At 42.8% G+C, this 17,887-nt stretch overlaps 1 protein-coding gene across 1 annotated transcript; it reads right to left on the bottom strand.

The window, feature by feature from the left end:
* Positions 1–5,172: 5,172 nt before the first annotated feature.
* LOC104689537 (p53 apoptosis effector related to PMP-22-like) lies at positions 5,173–15,886 on the bottom strand. The gene is made up of 3 exons (XM_010399699.4): positions 15,577–15,886; positions 8,233–8,376; positions 5,173–7,606 (listed from the first exon to the last, which is right to left on the bottom strand). The coding sequence occupies exons 1-3, from the start codon at positions 15,785–15,787 to the stop codon at positions 7,371–7,373; spliced, it is 591 nt and encodes a 196-aa protein (XP_010398001.1). The 5' UTR covers positions 15,788–15,886; the 3' UTR covers positions 5,173–7,370.
* Between the last annotated feature and the right edge of the window lie 2,001 nt (positions 15,887–17,887).

Below are 17,887 nucleotides of genomic sequence, written 5' to 3' on the forward strand. Positions count from 1 at the left end.
ATATATTATCAATGCTAAAACTGTTAGATTGTAGTGCACTTTCTGCACCTAGAAGTATTGCTAATGAATCTTCATTATTACTTGAGGTAACCAAGTAAGCAGGAGGATCTTGATAAAACAAACAATTCTACAGCATTAGAGTTAGAATTAAAAATATGCCTTTTTTCAGCCAAGACACAAATGGTTTTCTTAGTGAAAGAAGAAGCTAACAAGTCACTGCCAGCATATTTTCATTCACCTTTAGTCTCTGGTCTGGTCAGCTAAGCTAGATAAATGTCTGGATTGGCATAAGCTGACCAGCTGTGGTGCATGTGGTGCATGACTTTTGCAACAAGCACATTTTCATTCTTTAATGTTCACACTGCTCCTAAATAAGAAGTCCCCAGAGTTTGGATTTTAAAAGCTTTGCTGAGATTATTTTATGATCTGTTCTCTTGTGTGCTACCTTACATCTAATAAGTGACTCTGAGCATAAATCTTGTAACTATTACTACTATATTTATTAATCTATTTACAACCGTAAGTCCTTTTCTTTTTCTGCTAATGCCAATCTATGGTTTCCCATTGGAAAGGGCTGCACTGCAGTTATTGTTACAACCACAGCCTATACAGTGATGCAACTCAGTCAGCCAAATTGTACCTTGTGATCACTCCCTGTACCCTGCCTGTAAGGCAGTAGTGTTCTCCATATGATTAATATTTCATCCATAGCAAGCACATGTAGAAAAGGACCTTTAGCCATCAGGAGTGTTCACAGGGTAATCCAAGCTCCAATTCCTTTACGTTAATTACAAGGACACTTGAAATACATTCTGAACAGGACCTGACTTTACTTCTTTGCAAAATAAAAACACCCTCCTACAAAAATGCACGCAGTTGAGATCCTGTAGTTTTGCCCACACCAACCCTTTTTGAGGAACTCTCCCGTGGTGGCCAGGCACTATGATGCTTCTCCATGATGCTTGTGATGACCTGGTGAATAGTGGGTGCTCAGTCCTGCTGCTGTGCATTTGGGAAAGCTTTCCTCTATTTGTCCCACACAACACAGGAAAGCTCTGCAGATGTTGGATACTTCCTCTGTTCATCGACTGCTGAGCTCAGAGGAGAATTCCCACAGGGTTTTGTTAAGATTTTTAGCAAGAGTCATCCAGGACCAGCTTGCTGCAGGACCTCCAAAGCCTGCCCCACATGCAGCGCTGGCTGGATCTTGTCAGCAAAGCAGGCTTGCCTTGACAGGACAAAGAGTAGGCTCAAAAGGGCTTTCTTCCTCTCCTTAGCAAGACTACATGTTCAAACCAATAAGTTTTAACACCCAAGATGCAAACACAGGGTGGCATCCAGGACTGTCATTTATGTAAGCAATTCAAGACTGTATTAGGAAAACACAAATAAGGAAAACACAAGATTAGGAAAGTACAAAGACTCTGTGTGCCTGAGCATGGATTTAGTTGTCAGCTAGTTTTTGCTAAAGGACGTGATAAGCTCCATATTGGAACAAGGTTTAATCCCCAGGTATTTCCTACAGGTACCCTGTAGGAGTTTAATCAGTTCAGTCAACTCCCCTTTCTCCAGGCAAAAGGCTGAAATCAAGGGTGTCTTGTAAATCAACTACTCAGTTAGGAGCTGAGATGGCCTCTGGACACTTGTAACCATTGTGAGTGTCCGTATCTTCCTTGAGTGGCTGTCAGGAGCGCAAGTTCTCTGGTGAGCATACAGAATCATAGAATGAAAGAATCATAGCATGTTGCATACAGGGATTTTATGAACCCGTGAGTAAGCAGTTAGAGTGGTACATCACAGTCCTGTTCTACATACGGGATGATTTTACTTAAGCTACTTGCTTTGGGCTCCACAACTTTTCTGTGGCATAGGTAAGCTAACTGAATACTTGTCCTGTTGTAGTGGATCATAATAGTAACTCCTTGTAAAGCATAAAGCTCAGTTGCCTTAGGAAAGGAATAAAATCAGCTTCACTTAGGTAATTCCCAGGTGCCACAGCCTTGCTACTTACAGTTCTCTGTCAAAGAAATGGCTTTTATCTGCTCTGCCTTGTGGGTCAGTTGCGAATAGCTACTTGTTTAAACACTCTGAGATTTACAGATATGACGTGCACACCAAGCATATCTTTAAGGGTTTCAGCCAGGAATATTCACTTTGAGATTCTCTAGCCAAAAGTAGGATTTTGCCGAAACTAATGTTACATGGAAATTACCTCTTCAGTTTTAAATGTTTGATATGAAATTGATTTGACAAGAGGGCTGAAATTAAAATGGAGGTCTCCTAGCAACATTTTCAACTTACTATCGTGATACCAAATGCCAATTATGATTTTCCCAAGTTTTGTTTTGCAAGTTGTTTTGTCTTTCTATTTCAAGTCAGAAGTTAATTGTCATATATAACAATTCACCTAAATTTTTTTCATTAAAAGTTCTATTTCCTGTTGTAAGGGATTGCTAACACAAAGAGAGATTAAAAATAGGCTATTTCCTGAAAAGGGACTGTAATGGCCACAGGTTAGCTCCTGCCCCAGTCATATGCTTCCATGTGTATTCAGGACTGTGCCCATCAAACTAGGCTACTGCAGCCCGTGATCATTTCCCAGGGCAGCACACTGTAGGACAGGACTTACCTGGCTTTTATGTTCACAGTTTCGTGAGTGCTCACTCTAAACTTTTCTGGGCCTTCTCAAACTCAGTGAACACTGATTTCCAATGTATCACCTTGAGTCTTAGCAAGCTTTGATGCTTATAAAATATTCTGTATTCACAAAGACCTCTGTGAAAAATAGTATGTGTTGTCCCCATTCCCACAGACAAATAAAAAGCAGCAGCCATACCAACTCTTCTAGTGTTATCCAATCCTGCAAAGATGAACCCATGAGGAATATAATTCATTTCTATTTATTAATTATATTATATAAAGCATATTTCTTAGCACAGATTATTATTTATGTTGTTTATAGCTGTAATATTTATATTATAAAGCTCCAGGCATGTCTGTCTGTTTTCTTCTGCAGTCTTTATTATAAATACAGCCTTATTAAATTTATGCATTCAAATATCCTAATGAAAAAAACTCTTTGGATTATTCTAACAATTCTCAAGTAATTTAAATATAATTTTATATAGTCAAAATTTGAGGGCATTGGATTTTTGCCTGGAATTTATAGATGTTAAGCTTCATAGCTGATGCAGCTTTGCCCACACCTTAGAACACCAGGAATCCCAGACAAAAGGCTGCCTACTGTACCAGTGCAGACCTGCACCATGGAGTCATTGGAATTATCTCATAAATACACTGCATACGTGCAGCAAATGAGATCTACACATATAAACTGCTGCACCTGTACAGTAACACTGGCATTTAACACGTTACTGCAGTAACACAGAACAGTGGTTCTGTGAACGCACTGCACACAGATTTTGCTACTCCTGTACCGAATGCCTGTTACAAGAATCAAATTCAGAAACTCAGCATCCCTATTTTTGACAAATGCATCCTCCAGATTTGATTTGACTTTATTCTAGTTGTGAGTATCATCTCCCAAGTTTATTTAAAGATCTGTGCAACTTCACCTACTGGCACAGGTTAACCTGTTTTTTCAGGGTGCTTTTCCATATTGCCAGTAGCTCCCACTGCTCTGAGCTGTGGGACCAGTACCTCAGCTCTCAAATGTCATGCATTTCCTAAAGCGTTTTGGTTTCCATAGATATATGTGCTTGGGTCATTAGTTTGTAAGTGCTCAGTGATCTCAGCAACTCTCTTTGTGTGTGTGTGTGTGCAATATTTTCTTTCAGCATGCGGTTGTTTTTGTTTCTGGAGTGCTTATCACCATAACAACCCTCCCCCCTCCCGAATGATCTGTTACTACACTCCCTTGATTTATGTATGTGTTCTCCATCCAAAAGGCCTTGTATGCAGGATGTAAAGGTCAGGTAAATAGTCTTTTAGAGTTCTATCTTGTCAATGAACTGTCTAAAAAATTAGTCACTTGTTACGTCAACTAAAAATACAAAATCCCAGTGGGGTGTGGCAGCTGTTTGCCATATCCATGAGATTTAAGCATTAATCATCCCATTCAGGTCAATTAGTCTTCCCTAGTACTCAGTCATGCACATTTTTGATTGCTCATAACTCCCCCTGAGAAAAGGGCCAAGTGTGCTCAGATTCTTCTGAACTGCTCTCTCTTCTCCCGGGTCAGATTAGAAGGAGCAACAATGCAGCCTGAAGCTCACTGGAGATGTTCAAGTGATTTTAGTGAGCACAGATTTAGGTTGCAGCTTAATACAGACTGGTAGGTAAACAGGAGTACAAATTTTCTTCCTGTTGAAAGAAGGGCATTACAGAAACCCTGCAATTATCTTCAGAGCATTTAGGAAAATCTAAAAGGAACCAAAATATTTTTCCTATTTATTTACTTAAAATTAAAAGTAATTAAAAAAGGGGAGACATGGAACCAAAACCCAAAAAGAAGCACATGTAAGGCACTAGAATCCAGGGTAGTAAATGAATTTTAAAATTAAGGCATTTAGGGAAGAGGACAGATAAAAAAACAAACAGGAGAATGATGAACCTGTCTTTCCAGAAATCTGAAGCCACAGACTGGTGTAAGACAGGAGTGACTGACTGATTTGCACTCTTTAAAAATGCCACTAGGACAGGGCTACCATATGGGCCATGCATAATCTGAGGTTAGAAGTGGGACAGTTTCTAATCATGGCAGAAGTGCATCCTTCCACTGAAAATAACAGGCAAGTACACCATCTTTTTTTCACTATTTAAATTTCTTGATCAGTGTAGGAAAGGCACTTGTAACAGTTTTGATAAAAACAGACTTCCCACACCCGAGACCTCCTGCAGACAGTTGTGTATTTAAAACGTTTAGAGTTCTCCCTTAAGCTGTGATGCACTTGAGAGGTTTTGACTTAGCAAAGAACATTCTATGCCTGGCACTTCAATGAAAGTGCACAGACGTTTTACAGTGTATACTGAAGCTTATTTGACTGGAAAATGAAGTTGCTGCCTCCTGGACATGAGGTCTTTAACTTCACTTTAGTGACCTGACACTTTATGGATACTGATATTCACATTAAGAAAAGAAAATAATGGCTTATTTGTTTGATCTTATGAAATTAATCCATGAACCACAAACACCACCAAGTTTCTACAACCATCGGTTAAAACATTTTTAATTAAGCCACCACATTTGAAAGGAGTGTCACATACATTAATATCACTTGAAAGTAATTAATAACTATTTGCAATAGCTTTCTCTGGAACATCTTAATTGTGTAATATGCTGGTTATGCTTCTACCCCTCCCAGTATATTCAGAGCCAAGTTTATTTTACATTTGTGCTTTTTTGACAAGTTATGCCAATGCTTATAAAAAAGCATACAGAAGACTTAAATTTTGCTAAATCCAATTACCATATTACCATACCATCTTCCCTGTCACTAGAAAAAGTGTCCATTTTTTTACTTTTCCTCCTTTTCAGCTTTAGTTGTGCAAGGATTTTCCTATCTTGAGATTCTCTGCTGTGTTTTGAATTCACTAGAAGTAGGTACTATCATTACTTACGATACAAGTAAGTCTACACAGTATTCCCACCAGCCAGTACTGTACAGAAAAGGGGGGAAAAAAATTAAAAGGACGTTTGTCACAGAACTCTCTTATTCAGCAAGAATCATAAATACAACTGATTGTATATGCCACAACTGAGCTTGTAACACAATTATGAAGTCTGCAGACATTTGTGCTCTGTAAAGTTATAAAATACAGGCCTAAAAGGGACCTTCAGGAATCACCTGGCCTCTCTAAAACAAGATCACATGCACTATCAAATTGAAAAAGGTGTTACAAAATGGAAAGCTATACAATATATAATACAAGAAATACAGGGCACTGCAAAAGATTAGTTGTAAATTACTTTAGCTTTACAGTCTGTTGGTTAATGCTTTTTAAGTTCTATTTTGTACATGTGCATGAATACACACACCCACACACCCTCTCCTAAGTACCAGGTTCATGAGAGTAAGAAGTAACAGAGTAACATGCAGCATTTGCTTTCCACCCCACCTGTACCCTCCTCAGTCTGTCTCTGCTAAAGCTACTTCTCCCATAGCTGGAAGAGGAGTTCAAAAAATGAACTTCCTTCTTCCCCAGCTGAACAAAGCCCTGACAAAGATTATGGACCATAATTAAAGCTGCTGTAAGATGCTGCAGGTCCATGACCAACACAGACACAGCTACGCCTTGCTGGAATACTTAGTTGGAATTGCTGGCTACAGAAACACAAATGAGGAGCCAGCCAGATTACTCCAAAACAGGTGTCTGTATGAAGTTTGCATATGTAAATTGCTCACAGAACTGCCTTTCTATTTCTACCTGTTACCCCTACTCATTCACAAAGCAGCCCCAAGTTTACTAAACTCTGAGGTACCTACAGTGTTAGAAACTTTCGGAGGTTTTTAAACACCTTCTGCAAAGGCTTCCCTCCAAAGCACACTGATAATTAAAACACTGCAGCTTTACAAAGGTAGACAAATAGAATAGTTTATGTTTCTGCTCAACGATACTTTCTAAATCAGCATCCCTCAAATACCATGTAAAAATGTGTGTAGTTTAACATCTGAATCTATAACAACATAAATATGTGATCCCATCACAAGTCCTGCTGTGGCCACAAACCCACCAATGTTACGTTAGCCACTGTTATGCTATACACACCAGCTCCATGCTTTGGAAGAGACCTTGTCCAACAGCAGCAATTGGTGAAAAATAAATTTTAATTTTATTTTCCCCTTAATTCAAATAGCTAGTAGTCAACAACAGTCCAGTAACAGGAATGAGAAAAGATTTTTAGGCAGCAGGTGACTGTGATAGTTTCAGGGAAGTTCTTTCCTTGGGACTGACTTTGACAGGAGAAAAAGCCTTCTTTGGAAGGCTGTGTTTTTTCCTAGGTCCATTGAAAGCAATTTTGTCAGAGGTGGAAAAAAACCAACCCATCTCGCAGGACCCGCTAATGGGTTGTTTAAAATACTTTTAATCCTTTTCCTTTCTACACTTGAAACACTATCATCTTTATTCATAGCAAATGTTTGAATAAAATAAGGATGAGTCAATTAATTGGGAGGGGAAGGAGCAAGAAAACCACTTAAACTGAATTGACATGAGAATATGTAAATAATACTTCAGGTAAAAACTATTTGGTTTAAGATGCCAATGTTTTTCCTAATTTATTGCCAGATATATTGGAACAAATACTCTGGCAAAATAAGGTGAGTTTTTTCACTCTCCTACAATCACACCAAATGTACATCAGAGGTGCTTCTCTGTTTTGATAGTTGACTGTACTTGGACTTAATCTTTCAATTTAAGTATGGTGCTCTCTCTGGGGAGGAGTAGTAATAGGTAGGCTTGATGTTTCCCAGGACTTCATCTTCCCAGTTGGGGAGGCAGCAGAAGAAGAAAGCACAACCTATTACGACAACAGTGCTGGCCCAGCCAAAGCCATAGGCCCAGCTGAACATGTTATCTCCAGTCAGTGGAATTTCTTCTGTGAATTTCACAGGGTAAATGACCAAGCCAATGATCTGGAATACAGCTAGAGAGAGAAAAGAAAGAAAATCAGGAGTAAGTTACAGCGAACATATTACAGTTCCCACTAAAAAAAGGTACCTGGAGATAAGTGCATACCTAAGATATGTAAGGATTAGCTTCAGACCTGCGATCAAATCTGCACTGTTACAGAGGCGCGTGACTTTTGTCCCAGGCACATCACCACGCCTACGTGGCTGTAGCAGCTGCAGTTGCGACTGCCAGGTTGCTGAGGCACATACCTGCATGTTGTGACCAGCCCTGTCCCACAGCCAGCAGCAGGAACCCTGCCGAGCCAGTTCCTCCCAGAACCCCGTTCCTCCTCCCCCATCAGAAAGGTGGGAAGCACCCGGGGCTCTCAGCTCTTAAGTCTTAGCATGTGAAATGCAGGGTCAAAGGTGCTGGGTGTCCCCACAGAGTGCTTTTGGGAAAGTGAGAACTGACAAAGGCCACTGGAGCTTCCTTAACCATTATGCTCTCAGAGGGTAAATCAACCTTCCCTTGTTTCCAATGAAAATGAGTCATAAACCAGACAACGATGGCTAATTTTGTAAGGGAGGCTCCATCTAACATGTTTTTCTGCTGATGCCAGTTTCACATCTAAAATAATCTTTTCTTTGTGCCCAGCCTTACCAACAACAAAGAGCAGGCCTCCAATTCCTCGCACAAAGTTGAAGCGGAGGATCTCGATTGAGAACGCGATGACTGCAAGGGCAAAACAGATGACCAGGATCACAAAGCCAACGAGGTATGTGGCAGCTGCTGCTCTCCCCCATCCTTGAAGAGAAAACAAGATGTTACACACAGCAGTACTCTCCTGTAGGTCATTGCAGCTCTTTGGTTTTCTTTAATCATTTTTTATTGAAATGGTTTTCTGTAAGAAGCATGTCCTTACGTCAAAGCAATACTGAATGCCTGCAAAGTACACAGCAGCAGAGCAGGGAGGCACCATCATTGCTGGAGCAGCACAGGACTCCCAGCCTGCTAACTTGTCTTGCTGAAAAGCGCGATAGAGCGCAGCACAGAACAGAGATAACACATATCTGTAAGACACCCACAGACATCTGAGCAGATAGGGCACACAACTGCTGACAGTGCCCTTTATCATTACAGTTCCTGTTCGATATGCAAATTTACAAAACCACTTCCATGCACAGGGAAGTGTGAAAGCAGACAAGAGGGTACCACCACAGGAGATAACTGCTGGAAAATAACTGCTGTCTGCACAAAACTTCTGGTTGTTTGTGGCAAGAATACTGCATGTGGAGCAAAATCAGCACGACCAAAAAGAAACTTGGAATAGCTGAAAAGATGACAAAAAGAAAGGTCTTGAAAATAAGTATCTATTCACAGCTAAAATGTAGCATGTGGAGGAGAAACAATAAAATCTGAGTTAAAAGTTGATGAGCCCTCTTTGAATCATTACTTCGACATTTGCTGGAACAGGGTGTATCAAGCTGCTTAGTATCAAGCTACTGCACGCTGGAGAGGCTCAGGCATGAAGCAAGTGGCTGTATTCCTACAGAGCAGCACCAGCATCCAGAACTCACCCACCATAGCCCAGGGCCAAGGCAACAATGGCAGGAAAACCTCCTAGAAAAACAGCCAGCAATTCTACCTTGGCAGTAACACGGCCTTGTGAAAAGGCCCTCACACACCTTGTCCTCTTCAGAAACCAAGTAATTTAGGTGAGCCCAGTGCAAACAACTACAAGCGAAGGTGTTCCTGCCCTGGAGGCAGGATACCTGCCCACAGGGGCCAAACCATACTGGCTAGTGCTTTGTTTTCCAGTCAGCTGTCATCACAGTTCAATTCCCACATCTACATATTGTGGGTTTCTACTTTCACACACTTAGACAGAGGTAGGGCCGGATCCTGAGCTCCCTCTAATGTAGGAAAATAAAGAGGCCAGTGAGATCTAGGTCAGAACACTTAAAAAAAGTTCTCTTTCATCATAGCTGTCCATTCCAACACAGCTGAAGTGACTTTGGAGGTATCCTGCTTTCATTGTAGACTCCATTCTTTCTCTGAAATTTGCTATCTGAAAGCAAAGCATTGTTTTACAGCTATTTTAAATAGATCTGTTTGAACTGGTTTCTTTCTCCCCTAATCCAACAACAAAAGTAAAATGCAGCAGGTATCCATCAGCCAAATCTCTGCCCAAAACTCCCAGCCACTACCACTGCCACCTGAAGACAATAAAGCTGACATAGAAAAGATAAGAAAAAGGTTTTTCTTTCCCCTCTCCCTTCCTGGAGCTACTCAAGACAGTAAATTAGTTCTCCTTCAGCTAGTTGTGCATGTTTCATACCCCTTCCCTAAGGGAATGCTGAGGGGAAGAACAGGGAGGAGACCTGATGAGTGTCTAGAGATTAGAGCTACGTCAGTGGTTTGATAAAATCTTTTCATACAGAACAGTGTCTGACTTACAGGTATTGAATATTGTCTCCACAACAGGATTACTTTAGTGATAACTAATATAAAGGGATATGTAAGATATGTAACCATTACACACAGCCAGCCCAGGAAAACCAATTCAGACTAGATGATCTAGGCAAGCTATTCATCAATATTTGCCCTATTAAGAAAAAAAAAAAGCACAACAAGAAGGAACACTTAGTTATCATAGCATATTCCCTTTCAGATGCATTATTTATGCTGACAAGGTGTAGGAAGACAAATGTGGCATCTGTTTGATAAAATTTAGGTTGTAAATTCAAATACACCTTCATGTTAGGCACCTTGAGGTTTGGTGTAACACAAACACAACTGGAAGAATACAAGGCAGAATGCCCACAGTGCTCTCTCTGAGATTTTTATATCATCTGTACTGTCCTTACAAGTGTGATAAGCTTTTGGATACAGGTCAGCCCCGGCTCTGCTCACAATGATTTATTTTCTTGTCTCTGGCAATAAGAAAATGACAACACATACTGCTGCAGGAGATATCTTGTCAGGAAGATTAATATCAAGCCCAGCTTTGCTTCAGGTCTTCAGAAGCAAGGAAGCAGTAGGCACCATCGTTATGAAACTCAGTGAGTTTTGTGCTTATGTGTGACAGAGCTCTGTGTTGGTGACCTGGCACCTTCTCTCTTTCTCCTGCTGGATTATCTTTTCCAACAGCATTTAGCAGCAGGTTGATGCTGACAAGACCTGATAAGACTGAGTCATAGGTGCTGGCCACAGGACTAGATGGGTGTGCTCTGGGCTGGATGAGTGTAGTCAGCCATTGAACTATCAGCCAGCCATTTGATCCCCTGTGGGAATCACAGGAAAAGCAGCAAAAACCTCTGGACTTACGGTTAATTTTTGAGATTTCTCTTACATCGTGTGTATATAAAAGTCTTCTAATAAGTGACTGATGGGAGAGATCAGGGTGGGAGGGTGCACCTTCCCAGAGCATAGGTTGCAGCCCTGGGATGTTCCTTATCCACATGACCTGTGGCCAACCCCACTGACAGGGAGAGTTTTCAGCAGAGGGGCTGCTGCAGGGCTAAGACTGAAATTGGTTTTTCTCCATGCAGGATTCCCATCACCCCAATATCTGTCAAGTCAGGTTTTCCCAGCTCCTTTTCCTCCTAAAGGCTTCTGAGAGCTGATTGAGTCCCCACAGGCACCCAGCTCTCCTGTCTTTCTGATCTTCCCCCTACAGCTCCCAGCTGCCAGGAGGGGAGAGGTGCAGGTTTACTTTCTCACTGTTTGCTGCCATGAGAGCTGGAGAGACCTGCTCACAGTCAGAGAATGACAGATTAGCCCCAGTTTCTACCTGGTTTGTGCTCAAAAGTACCTTGTACTCATAAGATATTTAGCCAGAATTTAAGCTTTCCCATAAAAATAGAAAATTCTCAGATCCATTCATTTGGCAGAGAGAGTATTTCTTAGGCAAAATAAACATAAAGATGATGTCTGTTTATGAAATCAACCAAGAACACCACAGTTATTTGGAGCTGCCTAAATAGGAGGGCAGAAGAATAGGAGAGCAGAAAAGCAGAGAAATAGCTGGGGGTATTAGTGTTTCCAGGTCAGCTTGGCCTCAAAGAATAGTCAAGTTCTTTGCATCTAATCAGCAGAAAAGTATTTATCAATTAGGTGGTGTTGAAAGAACATTAAAAAAACAACTGTTCAGAAGCTGAAGGTCTATAATTATTAGGAAGGATTAAGAGTTTTATTACATAGTATTACATTACATTAATGATTACTATGGAAAGGAACTAAGGTGCAAGTGTTATCATGCAAATAACTAGGAGGGGTCATGATTACTTAATGTTAATGATGAGCACCAGTAATATGATGAAATTAAAAGAAAGCAAGCAACAGTGCCTTAGTGTTATGTGTATTTCCTGATTTCATTTGGCCATGCCTCAGCCTCACCAGGGAGGAGATGGAATCTCTACAGGCTAAGATATTTAAATCTAGATTTCTCTTTAGAAATCAATAACAGAGCAGTGAAAATAGTCTAGCAGGAAGATTAGCTGCTACGGGATTTGAAGTAACAAGACTCTCATCTTTGTTCATTCACTTCCAGAAGCTGAAGCTACTTCATTAGCTTGTGAATAAATGGAATCTTAGGGTATTTTTTATCATTACCAGCATAGATGGGGTAGTTTTACACTATATCTGTAATATTTTTCTGTGTAGAAATGGCAGTAGCAATCCTTGTTTGGTCCCAAGAGCCCATTACACAGAATATCCAAAAATATCTCCCTTTTTTGATGTAATAAAGGAGTAGTGGACTGTGAGCAAAAGAGCACTGTCAGCCCTACTTTCTTGCTCAGATAATGTGCAAACTTCCATGGTAGCATGACTGGTGAGAGGAAGCTATGAACATACCCACCACAAGTAGAGAAGAGCCTAGAATTGAAGGATTTCTGGGAGGGCAGGTTGGAAATCAATACTGGAAATCACTACTCTGTTTTGGCTTTAGGAGTGCAAGAAAAGCAATCGCTACACTACCAAAATATTAAATACAAGCCCTCTAGTACAAACTTGGCTTCAGCTGAGAGCTGAGGAAAGACACAATCCTATACATTTCCAACTTTTAAAGTCTCTGGATTGTTAGCAGCAAAGTGTGCCTGCCCAGGAGCCAGCAAAGTGCCCTGGCAGAGACGCCAGCCTCACCTGTTCACAGGGATCTCTTACCGGGAAGTTGCAGTGTTTTCTGGGTGTAGGCAGGGACACCAACTGCTACACCTCTCCCATTAGCATTTCCCGAGTGCCTGCACTTGGCTGACACTATAAACAATGTTTGTACTGAATGCATCCCGGCATTGTAAATCAGGCAAAAGTGTGCCTGAGAAGAGGTGTATTGAAAAGGTAAGCATACACTTAGCATTCCTCCTTTATTTACCTGGCCCCTCAGTGAAGTCTCCACATGCACTCAATTTCACCAATAATCTGTGGTATCAAAGTCCATGCCTCTAGGGACACACGTACAGTGGCACAGCTGCAGTGAAACATGATTCACAAAGGTTGGGCTCCTACTTCTAGGTTCCACCTTTTTTGATTCCTTTTTTTTTTTTTCTTTTGGCACTTACTAAGGATCCAGAAGAATGCTTCCCTTTTCCTTTGTTGGCTGGTGTGTACTTAATGAATAACAACTGGCTTAGGAATAGAAGAAAGAGTTAACCTAATGGGGTTACCTTTACTGCACACATACACGCCCATCTTTTACAGTGTTAATTCAAAGCACAGTCACTGGGACCAGTCATTCAGAACCAGGAGGCAACAGCCACCCATAAATATTGCTCCTAAACTTACAACCTCATCACTATAAAGACAATCATCCTCTCCAGTAACACACTGCAAATAATCCTTGGCATAGCTGATGGCTTACTGATATGTTTTAAACACACAGTCAACAGTTAAATCCTGCAATGGTCTACACTAAGTCATCTTGAGTCATATTCTTGTGCAGTACAGCACTTCTGCATTGCAACATTTTGATAATACACAGACGCTGCCAGCCAGGGCACTTCCAAGACACAAACCAGTACAGAGCTCTAAACAAAATCCCCTCCCTGCTTCCCTACCACATGACACCCTACTCTTCGTTTTCCCTTTCACTTCTTCCCTCTCATGTGGCATTTGCAAATGTGCATTAAGGAGCTATGCAGTTTAGGAGACACTCCTATTTGCAAATCTTTGTTTGTCTTTTCCTGCCCCTTCCCCTCATTTAAAATAAGTGACTCGTCTGCTTTTTTTCTTCCTCTTCCTAGTACACATGCCACAGCTCAATTAAGAATTTGTCTAATGGAACATTCTGTTAATGAAGACCCACTCTGAAGTCTTCATTTCATCAGGAGAGGTGCAGGATGGTTAGTGCACAGCAATTATTTTATGCAAAACAGAAGTTATGCATCTCAATTAGTTAACCTTTATTTTCCTGCAGCAGTGCTATAAATGCCTGCTAGGCATTTTTTCCTTTGTAAATGCCCTCACCTATTTTGACACTAATTGCATTAGCATAGAAGAAAAGGAAACAAAACAAATCAAACCTGAACTCATGTGTTACATCCTGTCTCTAGATGTAAATACTATTTGAGTAGACAGTGGCATTGATGTTATGAAAATTTGAGAACAGGCAAATTCGTAAAAATAAGCCAAGGATTTAAGTAAGTTTTGCTTTGTTTAAGCCTTGGCTTAAACAACTGAAGTCAAAGATACTGTTCTTCTCTGTCAGTCTGTTAACTAGAAAAAAAGCCACAGAAAATTACTTCTGCCCCACAATGCTGAGGGCTGACGCAAAGCACACACCCATCAGTACTCAGGGACGTGTGAAGCAGTGTCACTACAGGAGAAAACAAATTCCAGCAGCTGTACTGTATTAGCACTTTTTCCCTGTGCAATGCAAGTTGCAGCAACCCTGCACTAGCTTTTCTTCTCTGTCTAATGGGGGAGATGGATATTTTCACCTCACTAGCCAGAATTCTTCCACCTGCAGTAAAGCCCAAAGTCATCACCCGGCTGAGAAACGAAGCCACTTCTCTTGCAATATATTCAGGATTTATTTTGTGCATGAGTGTTGCAATGAAAAGCTTCTGGAAGTGAGTCTGCTGTGCTCAGGCAGCAAGGGACCTGCGCAGGGAAACAGTCCCAGCTCTCCCAGTTGAAACACACCCTTCCAGCCCCCCAGTCCCTAAAGAACCCTCATCCAGGATCTTAAGGCGGGTCTGCTTACTTGTCCAGAAATATTTTGTTTGAGGGAAAAGCAGATGTAATCAGACCCACGTGTTCTAGCAATAAAACAAAGTCCCCCAAAAGACCTAGAAACTGAGAGTGTGCAGTAAGAATATTACAGTGGCGATGCCAGATACAGAAGCAGCTAAGCAAGTTAAAACAGACGCACACTTATCCCTGATTTAGGCCCCAGTGCAACAGAAAGCTACAAAGGAGAGAGCATTTTTTTTTCTGCCTGCAAACCCACATCAGCTAATTTTAAGCTGCAGATCAGGAGGCATTTTAATAGCTGCACTCCCTTGGCCAGGAGGGCTAAATTAAGGTGCTCTCTCCCTGCGAAGGGTCGGGGAAATACATTTTACTACTGTCTAGGTGTGGTTCTGCATAGGACACCCTGCAAGAAGGTTTCCACACTTGCCATCCGACCAGGGAGGCGAGCGGCACAGGGAGGGAGCTGCCTGGTGCCAGGTAAGGCTGTGCGACGGCAGCCCGACGAGAGCTGAGGGGGAACAAATACACGGACTTGGAGCCAGTTGCTATCTTACTTTGGTTGTACGATAACTTTAGAAAAAACCCAAAATATCAACACCCCGGCTTCTCAGTGTTGTACTGATTAAAAAAGATCGCTCTGGAGCAGTCTAGTCCCGTGTTTTATTGCTGGTTTAAGTCCCGAAAGAGCATGGATACTGGTTCTGGACGGAAACTCCATCCCAGGAAGCAGCTACTCCACAACGGAGTTAGGGGAGGTCAATGGTCTTGGCACCCACTGCCCCGGGTCCCCTCGGAGGGCTTCTCACTCACCGTAGTCCATGAGGGATTCACAGTTCCAGTTGAGGTCCTCCTCGCCCCGCGTGCAGCTCTCCCACAGCGACGCTTGCTGCACGTAGGGCTCCGACTCGGATTCCAGCCAGCCCCGGCCCGCCAGGGCGATGATGCCCATGATGATGGCCAGGCCCAGCAGCAGGGGCAGGAGCCACCTGCACCTCCAGCAGGCGAGGCCGCACACCACCATCGTGCCCGGCCGGCGGCGCGCCCAGCGAGCCCGGGCGTCGCGGGTGTGGTGCGGCGGAGACGCTCCGCCGGGACGGGAGACTGCGAGTTTGCCCGTCCGAGCGGGGTTTTAAGGCGCCGGGGAGGAGGGAGTCCCACCCACATTCCTCTGAGTAAGCCTGCCGCCGCCGGCGGCCCCGACCGGTGGGGCTGGCGGAGAGCGGCGGAGGGAGCGGGGCCCAGCCCGCTCCGCTCGGCCCGGCCCCCCTCAGCCCCGCTCGGCCCGGCCCCCCTCAGCCCCGCTCAGCCCCGGCCCCTCGCTCGGCCCGCCCGGGCTCACCCTCGCACTTCTCCTCTCGCTGTACGCCACCCTCCCGCACCCGCACCCGCACCCGCACCCGCACCCGCACCCGCACCCGCTCCGCCGTCGTGGCCCAGACACCGCAAAAACGCAAAAAACCTCGCGGTTCTCGGGGTTCCACGAGCCCTGCCTTCCTCATGGGGGCTGGAGATCATCATCGTCCTCTCTGATCACTGGATAGACCGAGCAGCATTGCCCAACATTGATAATACTGATGGTGTTAGCCACTACAAGTACCAAAAGCTTGCAAAAAGTTTCTTTGCAGTTGACAAGAAAAGAGACACCTTAAAGAAAGGTGTCATATGTCATATGAAGATGGGAATATGACTTTATTAACAAGGAAACCATCATTTGCCTCACATCATGCTTAGCATTAAACAAATGCATGTTTCCTAATGGCTATCTAATGAGTGTTTGCTTGCAATTGTGCTCTGGCTTCCAAGCACTGGACAAAGCCCAGCAGTGGTACTCAGAATCCATCTGCCCTGATCTTTTCCCATTCCATGTCTGGAAATGCACTCCAAGATGCAAGATGACCAAAATGAATGCTTCCCCATCACATGGCATGAATGGACACCCAAAGTTTTGGTCGTAGGAGAAGCACTTCTCCTCACTAAGATCTCCACATATCCCATTGTGTCATCCCATTGCCCAGCACCAAAGCAAACTCACTGTATGAGCAGACACGTGCCCATGACAGGACTAGAAGTGTGTGTGTTTTGGGCACACAACTCACACATGTTTGATTGAGTCTTGGAGCAGCTTCTAGGCCTCAGCAAAGAGGACATCAGGAAGATAAATCTCTGAGATCTGAAAGGCTGAAAACAATAGTGGGTAAGGGGATTACACATGTTTCATGGAGGATGGGAGCATATGAGTTCCTATTGGACTACATCAAATGGGATTTTGTCACAGCTATGTCACATATAATCAAACAGTGCCCAGTGTCAATTCCTCAAACGATATTCATGGGAGGTGTTCTGTGAGGAGGGATGGTCAACCTCATCTGAGTACTGATTGCTGGTAAATATTAAGGAATAGATTGTGATGCTAAAATCAGAACAATAAGACGATATCACCACAGGCAAGTTGCAAAAACCTCAGGCAGGGTACCACAAATCACGTGGAGTTTCACCAGCCCTCTCAACATCCTTCTGATGTTCATTCCCACTGTTCAGATTTCATTCCAAATTCATAATAGAGTTGTAAATAAAATTTTCCAGAGCTACTTGCAAGCCTATGTCATCAGTATACAGGTTTTGCATAGGGGAGAAGTAATGGCAGAACTGGGCACTATGATCCTCTTTTTGTCACTACAGAAGAACTTCATTTGTGCAGTGCCGAGCAGTGATTTTCCGGTAGTCTCACTGTCAGCACTCAGGTCACCTCAGAAGGCGATGCAGAAAGTAATTTCTTCAGCACAGAAATTGAGAGCTGTTGGAAGGGAAGTGAGGTTACATTTCATCCATTTTTCAAGAAAAAGAGTAGAAATGCACCATGCAGGAAAGTTCTGTCTTCATTATAAGGTCAAAAGTTAGAGTTCCCTCAGTTCAGACAGTATAGAGCTGGCTCCGATTTTTAGTAATTGCATTACTTGGTTTCCCAAGGCTGTCCTACATCTGGAGTGCCTCAGTGTCCAGGGCCTGCAGTGGCATGATGAGACGCTCTGAGGGCATTAGTGGCTTGTGTGGCCTATCCTGCTGCTCCCAGTGACCCCATGAAGAGAGAAATGCCATCTTCTCCTTTCTTGTTAAATACCTG

Source organism: Corvus cornix, chromosome 3, assembly GCF_000738735.6.
Source record: "Corvus cornix cornix isolate S_Up_H32 chromosome 3, ASM73873v5, whole genome shotgun sequence".
NCBI lineage: Eukaryota > Metazoa > Chordata > Aves > Passeriformes > Corvidae > Corvus > Corvus cornix.